This window comes from Xiphophorus couchianus, chromosome 15 (assembly GCF_001444195.1).
Source record: "Xiphophorus couchianus chromosome 15, X_couchianus-1.0, whole genome shotgun sequence".
In the NCBI taxonomy this organism is placed as follows: domain Eukaryota; kingdom Metazoa; phylum Chordata; class Actinopteri; order Cyprinodontiformes; family Poeciliidae; genus Xiphophorus; species Xiphophorus couchianus.
Window position 1 is genome coordinate 5,937,941 of NC_040242.1, and position 21,143 is coordinate 5,959,083.

Below are 21,143 nucleotides of genomic sequence, written 5' to 3' on the forward strand. Positions count from 1 at the left end.
CCAGACTAGTGAACTGTATAGCAAGCCCACATCATTACTCTTAAAACCTCCATGCTTGACAGATGACAAAGATGCACACCTGCCTACCTGACAGATTTGGATCCTATCAAGTTCTAATGTCATTATATTATCTTGATTTTCTGATGCTTGTCTCAATAATTAAAAAAAACTTTATGGATTTTACTTTTAAAATTTTTTTATTGAATAAATCTTCATAACTCAAATTCTAAAAATTGTGTTGTCTGCATTAAAAGGGACATTAATTTAGACTTGTATCAAACCAAGAAATTGATACTTTTTCTTTCACTATTAGTTTATTTTGAAAGTAAATCATAAAATATCCTCAAAATCTCAGTTGAGGAAAGAAAGAAAGTTGCAGATTTATACCCACTCCTTTTTTTCATTTAAGAGTGCATTGAAATATTAGGTGACGCTGTCAAAAATGCGTGTAATTATAGCTATAAAGCTATTTATTAAAATATATTTTGGCTAATTTGGAAGCAGTTCTACTCTCAAAGCTGATATCTTTCCAACTTGGCATTGTGTTAAACACATACTTGTATGCTCCAAATCAGCAACTTGCTAAATAGTTTATGTAAGTGAGCATTGCCTCACAAAATCACAAAACAAAAGAGAATAATCTCTAATATCCCCCACGAGTGTTTTAAAATGTAATATTTTATTTTGAAAGGCATGACGGGAAGAGCATTTTTATAGCAGAGAATAAATCGACGGAGGTCCACCGCACCCACTGGAAGCTGGAGCGTCCCAGTTTTATTGTCACCAGTGAACAAAAACACGCACAGCCTTAGGTGGTCCTGCTGAACAGACATGGCATCCAGGCGGGGAGAGAGTGGCCATTCATCGCTCAGTTAGCTGACTCTGATCTCAATTTTTATTTTATTCTTATTTTATTTTTTTCCCCACTCAATAGCCCATGAAACAACACCATGGCTAAGCAGTACGATGTGCTCTTCCGACTCCTGCTCCTCGGGGACTCTGGGGTTGGAAAAACATGTTTGCTCTGCAGATTCACGGACAATGAATTTCACCCTTCCCACATCTCCACCATCGGTAAGACTCGTGTTTTCTTGTCATCATCAACCGCTATTACTGTTTATCTGAAACGAACTGCTCTTCTGTCATTTTATATTGAAAGAATTTGCAGCTCATTCCCCTTTTTTATCATCATGTTTTAATATTAATCCCACAAATTCGACTATAAACAAAATATAAAATTGAGATTTAAAGGCAGTGTGACTGAACTAATCATATGCATCTTTTAGGGTGAAGAACAAACACTGGGAGGGATGAAAATGAGTTCACAAAGTATCAGCACTTTGCAATAACAGTGCAACACTTTGCAAAACCACATATGGCACAATTCCCAATACAGTAAAACATGCAGATCACGTTTCTAGAGTGAGTTCAGCATCTGGTCTTTATTGTTTTTATTCTTGATTTAATATAGCAGTATGCAACAAACAAATACTAGCATTTCTGCTGCAACATAACATAAAATAACTGAATCCTCCCAACTTTTATTATGTTCTCAATGATTATTTTCATAATTTTTCTATATTTGTACAATACCTGCTTATAGCTTCTTCTGCTCCTTCTCTATTTGCAGAAATGTTTTCCCACCTGTAAATTTACCACAGTCTTGCTCATAACTATTTCCCCCTTTCTTTGGTTTAATTTGAGCTTGCAGAATATCTCAGTTTAGACCATGGCAAGCACATTACTTAGCTTCATTTTGACAACCCTCACATGGCTGCGGCTGAGTCTCTTATCTTTTTCTTTCAGCGCCTGTTTCTTCTGTGTGCATGCATATTCAGGTAATAGACTGATTTCCTCCCCTGCTAAGCTTCGTTTTGTGAGACTCTGCAGATGCGTCTTTCTGACATTGTTTGCAGTAATTGGGCACAGACTGGAAAAGCCAAAATCCAGTCAGTGCTGTAGATGGAGGGCAGAAAGCCATTTTTGAACTTAATAGAGCAAAACATGGGAACATTTAGACAATATTGTTTAGAAAATATGATTAGAAGATTGTTTTAATAGTTTGGCTTTGGGACAGAAACTGCCTCGCAGATAAACAATGCAGTACATGTACAGCTCTGGAAAAAATCAAGAGCCCACTGCACTAACCCCCATTGAAAACCTCCTGGTTATTCCTCCAAATGTTGATTTCTGAACTCTTCCTGAGTTAAAACATTAGTATTGTTGTTTCTAAATGAATATGAACTTGTTTCCTTTGCATTATTTGAGGTCTGAAAGCTCTGCATCTTTTTTGTTTTGACCATTTCTAATTTTTTGCAAGTAAATAAAAGATTTTTGCTTTTAATTTTGGAGACATGTTGTCAGTAGTTCATAGAATAAAAGAACAATGTTACTTTCACTTCATGTTCATGTTCAACATAAAGCTATAGAGTAAAATCAGACAAACTGATTGTTTTAAGTGGTCTCTTAATTTTTTCCAGAGCTGTATTTTAAAATAACTATTTTAGAGTCATTAAATAACTCTACCTCGTAGTTCTAAAATGAAAGGACTCATTGCTCATTAAACTATCCCAACATTTAGATATACATACAAAAAACATACAGAATTTACTATGTTATTCATTTTCTTATTGAATAAAAATCCAAACTGTTTTTTTTGTAGAGAAAATATGCAAGTTTCCTCTCAAATCTATTAATTCTTCTTGAGCTCTTTCTCATTTTGTCAAGTTACAACAACAAACAAGTGTGGGATCCATTTATAATCAGCTGCTCGAGTCAACACGTTGTAGATCCAGCTTTTGCTGCAATTACAGCTGCAAGGATTTCACAGTATGTCTCGCTTTTCACATGTAGAGAATGAATTTGTTATGTTTTAGGCTTTTCCAAGCCTAAAACCTCTGCCTGAGTCTTAAATCCTCTAACAAGTTTTCATTCCTGATTGCCATGTATCCATGTTGCATCAGCTCTAACCAACAACTGTGCACCGTAAAAGAAGCTAAATAAAAATTCATTTTGCATGTAAAAATTTTTTTTGTCACTTTACAATTCTAACCTATTTTGAGTTGGTTTTCCACAACATCCCCATAAGCTACAATAAATGTTATCTCTCTATAGACACCATCTGCAAAGTAGCAGCTCAGTCATTTTTTTCTTACACGGTCCTCAGATTTTCTTCTTCATAGACTGCAAAATGCGCTTCATGCTATCCGGTTCTGTCCAAGAAGTTAGAAGTATGAATTTTTCATGATGGGAGCTTAATCACCCCCCACAGGCCTTGTGGCTGTGATTCTTTGGTCATCTGAAGCCTTTTCCGGAGAAGCACTAAAGACGTTTTTGTTCCACGGATCTCTTAATTTAGCTGAAAAAGGCCTAAATTTCAATTTGATTGTCCTAAAACAAAAATAAGTCTGATCACACCTGTCTGTAAATGTTTTGCACACTCTTTAGATTGCTCTTGTGATTTAATATTTATTTTTAGTTACTATTTAATTTGCACTTTTTTTCTGGATCTTCTCCCAACATTTTCATAGCCTGGAGTAGCGTGTGCATTTAATTAATGATTGGACCACAAGATCCAACTGTGTTAGCCAGTTTGATAAATGTTCATGTTTGCCATGTCTGCAGTGAGCTATTTTAAGTCCTAGTCCTATAATGCTTCACCCTACCCTGAGATATTTACTCTGAATATTTCCAGACTTATTTCTCTCATTTTGAAAATGTTTAAAAAGCTGAATGACATGAGATTTGATAGATATTTTCTTTTACCTGCAATGATTAAATCTTCAGTTTCCAATAAATACTTCCCTCAAAGGGTCAGTATATAATCCTCCAACCTTCACAGTGACGGAGAGATATACATTTTCCTCCATGTGGACCCAAATCTCCCATCAGCTCCACTGACGTGCCAATCAATCGTGTTCTGGTCTTATTATCTGAAAATCTGCCCACATGTCTCACCCCTCAATTTTTGTTCTCCCGTATCCTGTTATATTTCAGAAACATTAACCCCTTAAATACTTTTGTTTCCCCTTCAGATGTCATCAAGTACTTTGCAGTATACCTGAGCATTTCACTATTACTTTTATTAAGCAGTGACGATTTTGGAGTTGATTTAAAAGAGCTTAAAGTTTCTGTACATCACAGATTTTCAGGCGTTTGTTTCTGCAGCTGAGTTTAAATATTACTCATTGGGAGTAGAGTGTGAGGCTTAAAACTTTTCCAAAGGATAAAATATACTGTATATGTATCAGTTTATCTGGGCTTTAGCTGTTGACATCTAAGCATACACTGGCTTTCTGAAAACATCCATGATAAATCAACATTAACTCATCTCGGAGTTAATGTTGATGTCTTTAATAAATCATAAACAGTTGCCATAATCTGCAAATTCCTGCAGTGTTGGATATATTTTCCTTTCAGTTGGCAAATCCTTTTCCTTTGCAGTTCTGTTAAGTTTAAGAATGATGCACCAAAAAGTGCAGACTAGATTAAGAAACTGTGATAAAATGTTGATTCTTGACGGCAAATTCAATTTGGTTGAATTTGCACCAGTTGTGCTAAATCTTTAAGCTTTTCTGTATTATCTTTATCTTGTCTATCCACACAAATAAATGTAATGACTCTGCAGTCATTAAAATGTGAGTGTGGGTTGCTTTTTAGCTCCTTGGCACACCCGGGAATCCACAAACCGTTTTAGTTTTACATTACCTGGGTGATATCTGTGCATCTTTGAGCGATAAAAGGGCCGCACTTCAACAGGAAAGAAAACTGGCCCTTGATGTGAGTGATTAAAATAGGACATGTTCCACCCATTTCATTTCTCTCTTCTGGGATTTTATCTGGATGATTTTTAAGCCTGGTTGACGGGATTTGACTTTGTGAAAAGGTTTGTTGTCTCAGAGATGTCGGCTTATCTTAGCATGCTAAATTCAGAAGTTTTACCTGAGGAATGTAGCTTGTTTTTAAGATGATTTATGAAAATATAGAACTAGACTCTTACTGATTAAGATGTCATGTTTTATTTCCACAAAACAGTTCTCTGGTCTCCAGAGTGCATATTTCTCTGGCAAAGAGCTTGTCTTGAGATGATCTAAAATTGGTATTTAGTCACACAGCGCAGTTTAATCTCCCTCACCTTCATCTCGGTGGTCCCATCTTAGACTCCCTCTGGAGCCAATGGCTGTGAAATCAGCCATAAAACATCACCTCCACCCGTCTCTACTTCACACCTCAATAAGCTGCTGCCTTATGTTGGACTCTTTGTGTTGTTTGGGTCACAGCCTTGTCATAAACACTCAGTTGACCCCTGCTCATCACTCTGAGGATCACGGCCACCGCTGATGGTCAGTGTGTCGTAAAGAAAATAGCAACAAATAATACTGTGCCGTAGTTTTAGTTTTTGTCAGGGATAGCTAAGGTGTAAACCTAAAGTATTTCTATATTTCTGTAACTTAATGTTTTGAAGACCTCAAGGACTACTCATGCCACTTTCGCACGTTTTTTGTGATAAAAGCTAACTGGAAAATGTATACTGCCTTTAAAAAGTATCTATACATCTTGAATTTTACCACATTTTGTAATAGCACAAACTATGTATTCCTCTGATTTTTAAACCTTTCTGCAGCATGTTCAGTAAAGAAGGTAGTATAGTACTATTATGTAACACATTTGTTGAGATGCAAATCATAAGAAGAGCAAATAAACTTTGGTTTTTACTACCTCAAAGTACAAGACGCAAGGTAGCCATATTGAATTTTGAGGTTAGAACCTAATATCCCAGTATGTAGGATTTCAAAATGGCAGCAAGTTTTGTGTTGCTCAGAAACTCAAGTATTTACTAAAGGTGGTACTTGTTGTTTGCAATGGCCCAGTCCAAGTCCAGACCTAAACATTACAGAGAATCTGTGCCAAGTCTTATAATTTGCTGCTTACAGATGCTCTCCATCCAGTCTGTTTTGCAACCGGTTTAGTCTCTACAGGTACAAAAACAATGTGCCGTAGTAGCAAAAGATGGCTAAATACAAAAAACATTCCACACTTTTCTGATTTTTATTAGTAAAAAATATTGAAAACGTGAAATTTTCCTTCCACTTCAGAGGTTTAAAGGAGTATGAACACTTTTGCTTGGGATTGTATGAATCCAGAATATATTTATGTATCACTGGTGTTCCTGGAGTTTATTGGAAAATGCTTGGTAGAGTATTAACATGCATGGATGCATTGATGAAGTGTATTTTTCAAAAATGTTTTTTAACAAATTAAATGCTTTCAGGTGCATTACCGGCTCATTTTTATCATATAATCTAAGAGTTGGAAGATCATGGCCATTTTACGTTGCTTTTCAGCATCTTCACTACCATTCGGCTTCTATCTACATTTTTCAGTGTTTTACTCCTTATAATTTAGTCTTTATAATTTCACTTTCAGAGTGTTTTGAAGTTGTATTTTCTCTCTGAGTCTCAGAGTTAAAAACAGGCTTACGGCCTTGCACAGTTTGTTTCAGAGAGTCTCTTCGCTGTGATGTTGTCACGATTGCTTTGTTTTGGTCTCAGCCTGAAGGTTTTTCACTTATTATGCTTTTGTGGTTCATTGCTATGATTTTCATCTTTTATTTCGGTCCTGGTATTTCTAAGTTGGTTTTGCTTCACTCTTCACACCAGGTGTTGCTTTAAAGATAACACCTGCCTTTGTTTATTCATTACCTCTATAAGTGTTTAAGCCATCTGCAGTTACTGTATATTTTTGCTTTCCTGTAATTTACCAAAGTTGTCTTGAGCGACAATTCTTCAGGCTTTCTGAAGAGCTTTCTCTGGATTTAGTTGTATTTTCTTTAATTTCTGTTCAGTCTTTGTAAAACAATTAAAAAAGACCATTGTAAGAAAAAATTAGTAATGCCAAAGGTAAGACACTATCCATAGAAGATTAGGAGCATATGGCTATAATGTATTTTTTAAAAATCCAGACATAGAGAGATGTCTCATCATTTAAGTGAATTAGATAATTGTTCAAATGTTTCATTATTTCATTAATTCAGGTCAAAAAGTGAAACTCGTACATTATATTGATTATTTATATACAAACGGATATGTCCTAGGTTTATAGAATGCTAAAAGATGATAAAGAAGAAATTCTTTGCCACAGTAACGTTATGTTAAGGCCAGTATAATAAAGGAGAGGACAGTTGACTTGATACTGACACGCTCCTCAAGAACGGTAAGCCAAAGTAGGTCATTGCAGAAGATTTTTGAATGTGCTGTGGAAAGTTAAGTAGTAGGAAAAAAGTCAGGTAGAAATAAAGATTATAAGACAAAATAAAATTAAAAAGCTTGATGAAGATGTGGCTAGACCAGTGGTGCCCAAAGTCGTCCTCGAGAGCCGGCATCCTGCATGTTTTAGTTCTCCACCTGGTGGTAGTAACAACCTCCTCAGCAAGTCAATGTTCTCCTTAGGCTCCTAATGAGCCATCATTTGATGCAGGTGCGTTAAACCAGGGAGAGAACTAAAACATGCAGGATGCCCTCGAGGATGACTTTTGTCTGTTACATTCCCTGTATTAGGTTATTCCTAAACCAGAGACAACATCAGAAACATCTTACCTGATCAGAGCAGAAAAAGAACTGGAATTTTGTTCAATTCTCCGAAGTCCTTTCAGGTGAGAGTAAAGTTTGGAGATCATGAATATCATCAAAATTAGTAGAAACAAATGCTTAGAATGTATCATTTGTATGTAATCTGTCTATGTGATATGTTTCTATAATGAATTCACTTTTTGGATGATATTCTAATGTATTAAGCTACACCTGTATTTGAAGGTGCATGTTAAAGATTACAAGAAAATCTTGTATCATCTTAGCAGCATTAGTGTATGCCTTACTGCAACCACAAAACAATGCTTTTATATTTATTGATCTTTTTATTGATAACATATTTGGCCAACTGTACATAATGCCCACACCTGATATTATACACCTTCAGTGGCTGAGATGCTAAAGCTTACAGAAGCGTGAAGAAAGAAACAATTCAGGGAAATGTGGGTTAATTGCAATCCATCAAAAAGCCATTGGTATTTTCAGCAAATGTTTCATAATTAAATACTTTCCAGAAGCTATAATTTAGACATTAAAAAAAGAAAGAAAAAATCTCAGTTTATTTCATATCAGGCAAGTTTCTGCCATGTTCTGCCTTTCATTCCCAAGATTAAACTGCTAGACTTCCTTTGTCTCCTGCAGCTTTCAATTCATTTAATAAAATGTATTCATAACACTATCCAGCTGCGTCCCGAGGTCTGCCTGCATTTGCATTTTCTCCACCATAAAAAAACAGAGCCCTGCATGACATCTGCTGCAATTTAAACTGTGTTGTTTACAACACATTTGACTTCTCTCTTTGTCTCTCTTTTAGGAAATACTTTGGTCTCAACCACAAAATAGATTTTTTTTCTCCTGCATTAATATTTTTATTTTTGACTTACCATTTGGTACAATGTTCAATTTTATAGTTTTGAAGTGACAGGCAAATTGCTAAATTTGTTTTTTACTTCTCACTTCACTATCCATTGAACCTCTGAATATTTCACCAAACCTGTCTTTGTTTGTGAGTCAGAAAAATAAAGCACTGTAACACGTAAAGAGAAAGAAATGCCTTGTATTTGTGCAACATCCAGGAGAATACCACTAGGTCCAGCAGTAAAAGCTGCCAATTGCTTCGATTCAAAGTCCTGCACGAATATTATGAGTGGTGGAATTACGCAGTTCAGCTGCAGCTTCCGAGTTTTTCTGAGAAAAACAGAAAAATCTTCGTGCTCAGTCTGACGCTGACTCACCTGGAACCAAAAGAGGACATTCATAGCTTTTAATAAATCCCACTGAAGGCCTTACTTTGTTCAGCCTTTACCAGATGTACTTCAAAACACTCTCAAACACTATGACAATGTTTTTTTTAAAATGATATTACATAACTTGTTCATATCCAGTGGGGCCAAGAAGAACAAATACTGTGTTAGACAGCATTCCCTTTTTACATGAAGGAAGTTATAAACACCTGATGAGATTTACCAAAGTTTCAGTCAAGACACTTTTTTTTTGTTTTGTTTGACAAAGATTTCCATGGTGAGGTTAAAAAATTTTAAAATTTACTTTGTTTTACCACTATTACATCAGGAATGGTAATAGCTAGTGCCGAGACTGGAAAAGCATTTTTTGATGTTTTACCTTAAACGGTTTGGATTTAGATCTGTTACACTGTAAAAACACAAAATCTTATGATGTATTGCTGTCAAATTTCTGGTGCAAATATTTTAGTACACTTGAAATAAGAAAATTCACTTACAAGTACCTTTTCAGCAAGATGTAGGTGCTTGTTTTAATTGAATAATTCTTGAATACAGATAAGGTACTAAGGTTATGTTCACACCACAGCCTGAAGTGACCCAAATCCAATTTTTTTGTCAAATTGGATTTTTTTTTTTTTTTTGACGTGGTCGTTCACACTTCCAAATATATGCGACTTGTATGTGATCTCCAGCGTGAACAGCAAACGACCTGAAAATGCCCCGCATGAGCAGTAGAGGGCGCAATAACGTCATTCACAGAGTGTGCTCAGTGTTTGGCGTATTTGCCAACCGCCATTAAAAAGAAGAAGAAGAAGAAGTAGTGCTCAGTGTTTGCGGAAGTAAACATGGACGCTAACTGTCGAGCATAGCTTACGATTTTGAAGTTGTTGTCCGGCCGGAGCTAGCACAGTAACAACTTCATCAATAGAGTTCGCCGTGATTGTTGTTTTTCTTCCCGCTTGCGCGTATCAGGACGCAGAATTGTGACGTTTGTCGAGTATCAGTGACGTTTAGGTCGGATAAATGCGACCTAGACATTTGAATCGGATACGTATCGGATATCCAAGTGGCCTGTTGTTCAGACTGTCATGAAAAGATCAGGTACAAGTCGCATTAAGGACAAGAAAAAAGAAAATCGGAATTGTGTCACTTCGGGCTGCAGTGTGAATCCAGGCTTAGTTGCGTGTATAGGTGTGTTGTTTCATAATTTGGTTTACACAAAGCTTAGCAGTTCAGGTCAGATCAATGACAGTCAAGTAAAAATAATCAAATTAAAATGTTTTGGCCCTTGATCTCCAGCGCCCACATGGCGACGGGGCATGACAGCTGCTGTCTGTCCTCTGCTGGTTATGACAGTTATGGATGATAAATCTCGTCCTCCACTGAATAAAAGTCATCCATCCGTTCATCCATCCATTACTGGGGCCATCGCCATCACTGACATGCATTACTGCAAAAGCCATCTCATATTATCAAGCACAGTCAATTAGTTCAGTCAGTTTAGGGATGTGTTCACATTAATTTTTACATGGCTCTCACGCTGCCAACTTAAATTACGGTTTACTTAGATTAAGTAAAGTGTCCGTTACACCGTGCAAATTTCACGCCATTGTTAGAATTATGAGTGAAGTAAAAGTGGTAGCCAAATAAAAAAATTTTTTAAAGCTGCTTTTTGAGGTTTTATATTTTAAAAAGCTGCAATGATAATATTTGAAGGAGACCTCTGGCTTCCACATAAAACTTTTTTATTTACTTACAGATTAAGCCAAACACACATGACCTGATTTCAATAAAATTGGATTGTGCCACATTTGTTAGCAGCATTTTTGTCTTACTGCAAAAATTTCTTGAGTTCTTATAAATATTTTACAGTCCTGCGATTAGTTAGTGATTTATTAAACTCAAACTTTCAGAGGTCCAAATAAATAGTTTGTTTTTGCAACTATCGCTAGGATTTATATGTAAGGAAATGGTGTAAGTTTCATGGTTCCCGCTGAACTTTCTGCCTTTCAGTTAATATTATTTTTACAAACATAATAACAGTGGCAGCACTACTAAGATATTGCAACTAATATCTTGGCTGCAATATTCAAAAATATTGTGCAGCCTTAAATTTCACCTGCAAATGAGATTCTATTTAAATCTTAAAGCAGTGAAGAATTTTATATTTATGATTGCTGTGTGACATGCTCCTTAGTTTTGTTTTCTCATCATTTGTTTTAATGACAAAGGCATTCAGATCTTTTAATTTTTTTCCAAAAAGTTGAAAGATGCTGTGCGGTTTGATGCCAGGGTTGTGCATTTATCACATTTACGTTTATTTTTTGTGATAAATTCCTTATCATGGTAAGAATTTTGACTTGTTGTTGTCAGTTAAATTCTAATTAATGACGTTTATAAGCTCCCCAAGATCTATTTTTACTTTTTTATTCCACTGTTTGTTCAGTTAGAGCATTAAAAAATGTAAAAATATGTCATTTTGGGATTATTATTGCTGAGCCATGCAGTCATAGTTATACAATGACCTAAAAATGTAGCTTTTATTGTTATTGCAGTACAGAAAACATCATGATAAAACTTTTAAGTACATATTTCCCACCCTTATTTGATGTCCTTAAAATTGAACTCAAATATAAAGCTATGGGCTGATTTCCATAATGCTGTTTGGTTTTGTTTGTACACATAACGCTATTACTTCTTCAGCTTCTGTCTGTACCTTCAAATTAATAAAAAATAAAGTAGAATACAGGAAGCTTCTTCTTCTCCCCTGCTGCCCCTGGTAAGTCAGGATACTGATTGCTGTGCTGACCTTTCAGTTGGCCCGAGTCCTCTGCAGCTTAAAGCACACATTGTATTTCTTCTTCAATGAGGTCTCATGATGTCAGCTCAGTATCCGTAGAGCCCTCACTTGACTCCAGCTTGTTTTAAGCAAGCAAAAATCTGGCAGGCTGTTGTGCATCTGTCAGCTGTTTTTTGTCAGTTTCTCAAGTTATGCATAACCCACCAGAAAAGCAGCCATAAAAATAAAATCACCCACACACTGCGGCTTCCCTACTCATGTGAATCGATTGGAGTGAGTTTATTGTTCTCAGCGCTTGCAATGCCAGCTGTGACACAGAAATGCTGCAGACTATCAGGTTAATTGGGTTGAGTTGCTAATTGATTTCTCTGGGATGAAAGTAGTCTAGATCCCTGAGGTTTTTAAAAAAAAATTAACTTAAAATCACCAGTCAGAGAAGATCGATGGAGAAAAAAGTTTAATTCATTTAGAACATTTGTATTCTATATAATAACATATTTATTAAAGACTTTATTTATATTCTATAACTGTTTTGTATTTTGCTCTGTTCTCTCTCCTGTACAAGAATTTACATTAATCGGCAACAAACATGATTAATAATCATAATAAATGAGAATGAAAAGCATTTCTTACCTGAACTGGTTTGTTAGTGAAACTATTTTCAATATATAAATTAGAATATAAAATTAAAAGTACATTTTGAAAATAACCCGGAGATATTAAACATATGTTTCATTGAGCCTACACTTTTGTCTTAAGATTTATTGGTCTGATGTAATATTTTAATATTAAATGTTGTGTTTTCATTAACATAATTAACAGGAGGAAAGGCTTGAAAACATCAGCACATATGCAAATAATCTGATTCACTTAGTAACTGACATAAATTAGCTTTTTTTAATAAAATACATGACTCCATTTACATTCACTGAGTACAGTTACTGTTTTTGTTTTATCCAGAAAACACGACCAAAATTAGAAACATCCTTTCTAAAACTTATGTAGAAAAATTTCTCCATGTATTTTTGCACTTTTATACTGGACTTCTGCAAAGCAGTTTTAGCTAGATGTCTGAAGAAGTCTCTGAAAGTTCAGCAGCGAGTTGAAAATGCTGCAGCCAGAGTTTGACAATACATCCCAATAAAAAGGAGAGATCTAATAGCATCAGTGCTGACCTTCCTTACTTAGACTCCCTACCAAACTGAAGACATTAATTATACCAACAATTTCCCAGCCCTAAACTGGAGGCAGAGCCTTTAGTTTTTGGACCTCTGTCCTGTGATGGTCAAGTTGTATCCAAAATGCCAGCTGCAGACCTTTTTTTAAAAGTAAATGTAATATTTTGAAAGAGCATTTTTAGAAAATATTGTACACTGCTCAAAAAAATAAAGGGAACACTCAAATAACACATCCTAGATCTGAATGAAAGAAATATTCTCATTGAATACTTTGTGCTGTACAAAGTTCCATTTGCACAACAGCAGGTGAAATTGATTGTCAATCAGTGTTGCTTCCTAAGTGGACAGTTTGATTTCACAGAAGTTTGATTTACTTGGAGTTATATTGTGTTGTTTAAGTGTTCCCTTTATTTTTTTGAGCAGTATATATTTACAGTGTCCAATTGTTATGCAGATTGTATTTGTCTATATTTTCATAGATTTTACAAAGTGTCACTAAAGAATCTCTTCACTTTATTTATAACATGAATTCTTGATTGTTTTAGTCTCGTAAAGAACTTGGAAACATCCAATCTCGACTGATTGGGGCTTTAATACAAACAACTTCCAGTCAGAGTAATTAAGTTCTTGTCATTTTGTACAAGCAGATAAAGCAAACTAAAACATCTCAGTGTTTGATTTAGACTCCAGAAGATTTAACACACCCACTTCTCTTAAAAATATCATTGACATTCTCTTTTTCTCTCTCGATTTGAACCCATCCAGTTTTTTTTATTGTATTTTTCTCCTCTGATCTGTTGTCATTTAATTGTTTTTTTATAATCGGTACAGAAAGCTGATCTTAACGGTTCGCTAGATCATTGCCTTGATCTCCTGACAGGCTGATTATGCTGTGACAGTGGGAGTCTCGTTTTGTCAAAGCTGTCTGTGATGTTTACAAAGCCGTAGCAGAAAATTGGTGATCTGCAAATGGCGTTTTCCTTTGGTCACATTGTTGAAAGAAATAAAATGCCCAACTAAGAGTTTTAAAGCCCTGGAAGAACATTAAATAAACCCAGAACTCTCCTGTGGCTGCAATATTGCATTTTTTAACCATATCTTCCCTCCTGTAGGAGTCGACTTCAAAATGAAGACGCTGCTAATAGATGGTATCAAAGTTCGAATACAGATATGGTAAGATATGGGAGCGAGGCTTTGTGTGAATGCAGTGATCTGTCTGACAGGATATGATTTAAAAAGAGCAAATCTTGTTGGAATGATGTTGTCGGTAGTTCACAGAATAAAAGAACAATGTTCATTTTACTCAAACATATACCTATAAAAAGTAAAATCAGAGAAACTGATCATTTTAAGTGGTCTCTTAATTCTTTCCATATTCAGAGTTGGGCAGGAACTAGTTACATTTACACAATTTAATTTACTTGAGTAATTTTTTTTGTGAAAAAATTAAATTTTAGGAGTATTTTTACTACCCTGTACTTTTTACTTTTAATTGAATAATTTTATTATGAAGTATTTCTACTCATACTTGACTAAAATTTCTGGATTTTACCCACTGAATGACAGAAAAAAGCCTTTTAACCAAAAATTTACCAGACACAAACACACAGCTGCAGTTTTTGTTAAAGTTTCATAAGCTTTTTTTAATGAAAGAAACTGATTTAGAAAAAATTACTTTTGCCTGAATTTGTTATTTTTTGTTGCTTATATTAATTATTGTCATTTTGGTTCTTAAAATACTAATATTGTCACTTAACTTTACATTTTGGTCTGCCTGATTATGTAATTTTTTAAACATTAAATGATTGCTAATTTATCAGTTACTCAGTTACTTGAGTAGACTTTTCACCAAATACTTTTTTACCGTTACTTGAGTGATTTTATTATGAAGTGTCTCTACTCGTACTTGAGTAAAATGTCTGGATTTTCTACCCACTGAATGAAGAACAAACACGTTTTAGCCAAAAATTTACCATGCACAAACACGCACCTGCAATTTTTGTTAAAATTTCAGAAGTTTTATAGATCTAAAAATTTTTCTTTTGCCTGGTTTTGTTATCTTTTGTTATTTATGTGAATTGTTGTCGCTTTGATCCTTAAAATACCAAAATGTCCACTTAACGTTACATTTTGGTCTGTCTGATTATGTAATTTTTAAATATTAAATGACAATCAGATCAGTTACTCAGTTCTTGAGTAGACCTTTTAATACTTTTTCACTCTTACTCGAGTAATTTCTTGGATGGCTACTTTTTACTTTTACTGGATTAAAATATGTTGAAGTGGTGCTAGTCTCACTTGAGTACAACTTTTGGGTATGTTTGTTTCTATACAGGGATACAGCGGGCCAGGAAAGGTACCAAACCATTACCAAGCAGTACTACAGACGAGCACAGGTACATTTATTTATCTGCAATATCTGGTTCATCACATTTAGCTTTTAATTCTTAAAAGCAAAAGCCATTCTGTTTCTGTTATAAGTCAAGTCTGTTCGGAGCAGCATCTATGCAGGCAGCTAAAGTACCTTAAAACCGCCCTCTTTTGCTTTTCTTTAGCCTTGGGCTGATATGAGCTCAGAAGGACCAAACTAAATTGTCCTTTTTACCAGAAGCTGATAATGAAATTTAAGTGAAATCGTCTCGTTCCTGTTTAGTGGATTATTCATCGACCAGACGGCTTACAACTTCTGCAAAAGCCTCCAATGTTCCAGGCAGTATCCTGATTTACTTAAACTAATCGCATTACCTTAGCTTAGCTTAGCTCAAGCACATTAAGCCACCACCTCTGAAAATCGTTGAAATTTCATTGGCTCGCTAGAATTTCTTTGTTTCAAGAAAAACAAAATAAACAGAGGGAGATAAAATCGAAGGTCTGAGGTGCTTTGATCGTCTCTTCTCACTTTGCAGGGAATCTTTCTGGTGTATGATATCACGAGTGAGCGATCTTTCCAGCACATCATGAAGTGGGCCAGTGACGTGGACGAGGTGAGTCATGCTCTGCGCTTTTAAGAGCTCCATAAATCAGGGACATTAAAGAATCAGAAAGCACGCTTTCCACATTTCAGACAGAGCCACTTTAACAGATCTGCTGAGAGTTCAGAGAGCCAATTCTGACAGAGAACATGGTGAGATGGAGACCGCGTTGCGTGAGATTTTCATCTTTAATTTCCAGTTTCTGGCAAATTTTTAATAGTGTTTCCATAAACAAAGGAAATGACATTTTTTCAGATTTCTGTCTTTCACAAGCTGTCTCCTGTGCCCTACTTTCCACTGCAAATCCCTTACTCTTATTTTTGTCTGTTAATTGAGTCATTATGGGCCTAATTTCCTCAGTGGATCTGTCTGAATATAGCCTCTATTGATCTTGGCGTGCTTCCCTACGTCTGATCATGCTCTCATTTCCTGCATGCTCTCACTCCTGTGTTTTCTCTCCCATCCAGCTTCTCCTGACATTTAAATGTACCTTTTCTGTCTCTTTATTGCTGTTTTAAATCTCCTTTTATGTCCCCATGACAAACATGTGCAGTACGCTCCAGATAAAGTCCGGAAGATTCTGGTCGGGAACAAGTCAGACGACGTGGAGAAGAGGCAGGTGGCCACAGAGCAAGGTGTCAAGGTGGGTCGGCTACGGTCTGTCTACTTGCTTTGCAGAGGATTCTTGGACCAGCATGCTTAATATTTTCAACACAAATTTTAATTTTGGTTAACATTGGGACTGAAATATAGAAATATTAGGTGAAGTAATGTATTTTTTGGTAAAAGTTTTGTTATGCAGAGCTGAAATTAGGGAAAAATTGGCACAGAGTGGCTGCAGTTTCAAATATTACCACAAGAGGGAGCTGCTTCCATTTGTTTTGAATTTACGCTGCATTACAGGTGTAGCGCCCAGACTAGAGTCCTCTTGTTACTTAAACTATTATTGATATAACAATAAAAAGTGGAAATAAGAATTTGTCTCAAGGCTTGATGAACAGAAAGTCCTTTTTTTTCTCAGATGAGGCAAAGTAACTTTGGCAGATTGGAAACCCAAAGAATAATTTACAAATTTTTGACTACAAGGTTAATTCATAAACTGTTTTTGTTAGAAAGACTTCTGTAAAATCTTGTTAAGACACAAATTAATCTTTATTACCAGTCAGCTCTTTATTGTTCTCTATAGACAAACTGCGACAATGTCGGCTCTCTTGGCTTACATGCAAGGTAACCTTACGAAGCAAAAAGAGAATGTGCATTTCTAATTTATGAACATTAATGTAAAATCTGCTTGACAGAAGATTTCTGTGGTCTGTGGTTGTGCCTCCTGCAAACCTTGAATTGAGAAGCCAACTTTATTGACAGATCAACTCTTTTCTGCTTTGGCATTGTCTGTGCTATTGACTCTAATTCAGTTTGGGTTTTCTCCAAGAGCTTGGCAAAATTACAAAACAGACAAATAATTTACATTGTGATCTTTTGATCAGGGAATCTCCAGGTTTTTAGAAAATGGTTCAAAAGACTTTCTTCACCTGTTGGACTTTCCCATTGTTCTGAGTTCAGAGGATGTTGTCAGTGGCTGATATGACTGTAGTCAATCATGAACATTCACAGTATTTAGTACAACTTATAGAAACATTTGGGTGAATACATGCAATATTTTACTCAGTAGGCGCAACTTTAAGCTTGTTTAGATTAGAAAACGTACCTAAACTTAAACAAGTGGAACCAATTATCGTTTTTAAACTTAATTGAATTTCACAAACTAAAAAGCTACATTAAAGAGGCTGCGCTTCTCTCTTTCAGCTGGCCATGGCTTATGGAATGGACTTCTTTGAGACAAGTGCCTTCACCAATCACAACATAACAGAGGTGAGATCATCTGAAAGTTTCGCAATCAACATATTATCCCAACTGTTTTTCTTTTGTGTTTTGGTTCAAAGACTTTTACACGACTGGCTGAGCAGGTGCTGGCGGCCAACAAAAAGGACCTGGATCTACTCCGGATATCCCTCAACGATGAACTGAATCTCACTGCTCTGGAGGAAGAGGAAGGACTGTGTGACAGTACGAGTGCCGACCAGCAGAAAGCCTGCTGGTGCTAAATAACGGTGAACATCTGTCTCCAAACATCGATGGAAAAATCTGCTTGATTTTTGACTTTAATCTGATATAAATGAGACCAACTTTAAATCAGATTTGGAGGTTCACCAAATGGATAAACCTTTCAAGGATACATAGAGAGACAATTTGCCTTAATGCACTTGGTGTATGTATGACAAAGAGTTTTCTGCAAAGTTCAGAGTTACTTTAATGAAATGCAATTCCTATCCAACAATTTGGCAGAAACGTTTCCAGAACGGGTGTAAATGTAGATTTGACATTTCTTTTTTTAATGCTATTTTTATCACATTTTCATCCCTAGATTGTTGGATGTGACTGATCTGAATTATTTCACCATATTAATTTTCATTATGAACTATAATTAATTGTCTGATATTGATCATTGGGTTGGCTACTGCCCAAAATGGTGCAAGTGCTCTGATAATGACTGCTTAGACTGTTGTGTGAAATATTACCACAAGAGGGTGCTAGGTGACTATTATAATATATGATCAAAGGCTTTCAATTTTAATTCCCTCCATTGCATTTTTGTTTTATCACACTGATAAAAGCTACCTTTAATGGACAAAACATTAATTTCTTAATTTCCTTGCTTTGATTTCTTGTAAAACAATCTGTTGACAAGTTGAGGTGTTTGATGAGAGTAGCTTGGTGAACAGAATTTAAAAGTTTCTGTTTCCCTGTAGCAAAACAGAATGTATTTTTCTATGTTCTCTGTTTGTTTTATTAGCATGAAAGAAGCTGCACTCAAAACAGGTTGACAACAGATCCTTGCATTGTACATAGCAGGTGTTTTAAAACTGATATTCATGAATTTTACCACAGTAATGTTAGAAATTGTTACAAAGAGCCCTAAAAAACAGACGGTCTAAAACTTTTACTTTACTTTGTTGAGAAAATGTTTTGCTTTTTGTGTCTTTGTACAGAGTTTTGGATGCAATTTTCTTTCTTTTTTTGCCATTTCTGAAGGAACAATTGAAACTTTTGCATGTAGGTCACATTTCTTTCCTTTTTTACTGCAACTTCAGTGAAGTTAATCATCTACTCAGCATAACACAAGCAGAGCATTTGACCAGAGTTGCCTCTTTGAAGGTCACACAGAGTATTTATCATGTAAAAGAGAGCTTGACCTACTACATTTTTGCAACTTCGTATGACTAAATGCTACTAAAACAAGTGTTAATGTGTGCCATGTGTGATATGATAGTATGTGGTATTGAGTGATGTAGACTGTAGATACACAAGGTATTATTGTGTTGCTTTTCAGGACCATTTTTTTCCCTCTTGTAAACTACTTAAGTGGTAATTGTGGAACTATATTAATGCAAACATGTAAAATGCAACTTGTTATTCTTAGAGAAAATATGCTGAATGTGTCTAAGTAAATATTTGAAGATTTGTGACGGTGTTTGTGGTGTTTTTCTTGGTAATGTTTAGATTAAAGCATTTTTGCTCCTGTTCAGTGAGTTGTAATGATCACAGCTTAGCAGAGAAAACACAGCAGTCATGGTGCGAAGAGAGACACTAACACATAAAAAGTTTAAAAACTTTCAGTCATTTTCATTTGCAGATGTTTAGAATTTTATTCAAATGTCAAGATATTCTTCTTAAGAATATCTACTGTATGTCGCCATATATTTTCTTATAACTTGCAAGTTATTTCAATAGATTATAGAATGCCTTTATAAAATAATTTTTAAGCATACAGGTTACAGCTTACTGGGCAGAAATTACAGGTTACATATGTGAATTCAAACCTTTGTTTCTGGAACTCAGGGTAATATCTTATTACTTCCAGAAATTTTAGTTGTTGCTTTCCAGATTATTGTACTGAATTTATTTATGGATTACTTTTTTAAAACCTACAGGTTACTTGCTGGACGCTTCATGGTATTTTTCAAGACCAACAGCTGCTGGCAGGAACCTACATATTGCATCTTTAAATTTAAAGACAATGTCATCAAATCCACAAGGTACTTTTTGGAAACTAGATGTTTTAAACTGCATTGCTAAACTTGCATGTCATTTCCTGAAAGGTGTAGGATGCTTAAAGCCAATCACAAGGTATCTTTTCAACGTAAAGATTGACGTATAAAACTTCCAGATTATTTTCTGCACCTACTCCAAATTTGTTTGTGTTTTCTATTGAAAGCAAGGCTATTTGCGTTTTTTCTTAACCAATTATTTAGTCAAAAAAAATAAATGTTTAGAAAATTCAAGAGATTTCAGTTTTTTCTCCTACTCATACTGCATCTTGTTTTCATTTTAAGTTTAACTACCCTGAATTGTATCTCTGTTTCCACAATCCATCTCACTTTGACATACTGACAGCGAACATTTTACAAAGAATTCGGGATTTTAAGGACTCAGAAGGATGCTGTCAGAGTATAAATTATTTCAGATTTTTCTGTCATGCCTTAATTTAACCACTAGGTGACAGATTCGCCCCATTACCTCTTTCTCTTCTTTGTCAATGGCTGTTTTCAGTGTAAGCACTGAAAACGTGACATAGCCTGAATTTTATCAGACCTTTAAGAGTTTATGCAGCAGAATTAGCTAGTCTATATGTTACTGTCATTAAATGATCACATTGTTCTCAAAAGAATTGTTGGTGAAATGCAAGAAAACACGCAGAGGATATTCTTCATAAATAAAATGATGTAATATTAATTCTTACTGTGTAGTGGCAGGATTTTCTTAAGTATGCGAACAGGAAAAAAAGCTGCAATGCATTTGTTCATCACCTCGTTTGAGCTGTTAATGTTGTGAACTCATTAAGGCTTTTCGGGATAATTTCACCACAACGATGAATATTCAAAGGGGAATGTTGTCTGGTGGAAAGATGCGACAGCTGAGGATCTCTCACAACACTAAGTGACACACAGACACACACGTACAAAATGACAAGTCGGCGTGCACGCGCTGACACGTCGCAGCCACGCGCACACATCCTGCTCTACCCACACATGCGTGCAGACGGGGAGCTCATTGTTGCCGTTTCGAGCAATTATAATCACCAGCCACGTCGTTTTCTGCAACACCATCCCAACCACATTCCTTCAGGTCGTGCAGCTGTCTGACATTCAACCATATGGTGTGTCTCTGCGTGTGGGCGTGCGTGTGTAGGGGTGCGTGTGAGAGAGAGAGAGATAGAGAGAGCATATGTGAGAGAGGAAATGGAGAATGTTTTAGGATGATATAACTGAGTCTGTGTGGGGAGGAGTGGGATGAAAGACAGA

General features: G+C 35.6%; 1 protein-coding gene across 1 annotated transcript; it reads left to right on the plus strand.

Annotated features, from left to right (window-relative positions):
- The first annotated feature begins 736 nt into the window (after nucleotides 1-736).
- On the plus strand, nucleotides 737-19,304 carry rab15 (RAB15, member RAS oncogene family). Its single transcript, XM_028040722.1, has 7 exons — nucleotides 737-1,074; nucleotides 13,921-13,981; nucleotides 15,144-15,204; nucleotides 15,715-15,792; nucleotides 16,334-16,423; nucleotides 17,587-17,652; nucleotides 17,724-19,304. Exons 1-7 carry the CDS (start codon nucleotides 951-953, stop codon nucleotides 17,883-17,885), a joined length of 642 nt encoding a protein of 213 aa, XP_027896523.1. The 5' UTR covers nucleotides 737-950; the 3' UTR covers nucleotides 17,886-19,304.
- The last annotated feature ends 1,839 nt before the right edge of the window (nucleotides 19,305-21,143 follow it).

Coding starts and splice junctions, on each gene's coding strand:
- rab15 (XM_028040722.1), top strand. CDS start 951: ATGGCTAAGCAGTACGATGTGCTCTTCCGACTCCTGCTCCTCGGGGAC. Junction 1,075..13,920: donor TTCCCACATCTCCACCATCG/GTAAGACTCGTG, acceptor TCCCTCCTGTAG/GAGTCGACTTCAAAATGAAG. Junction 15,205..15,714: donor AGTACTACAGACGAGCACAG/GTACATTTATTT, acceptor CTCACTTTGCAG/GGAATCTTTCTGGTGTATGA.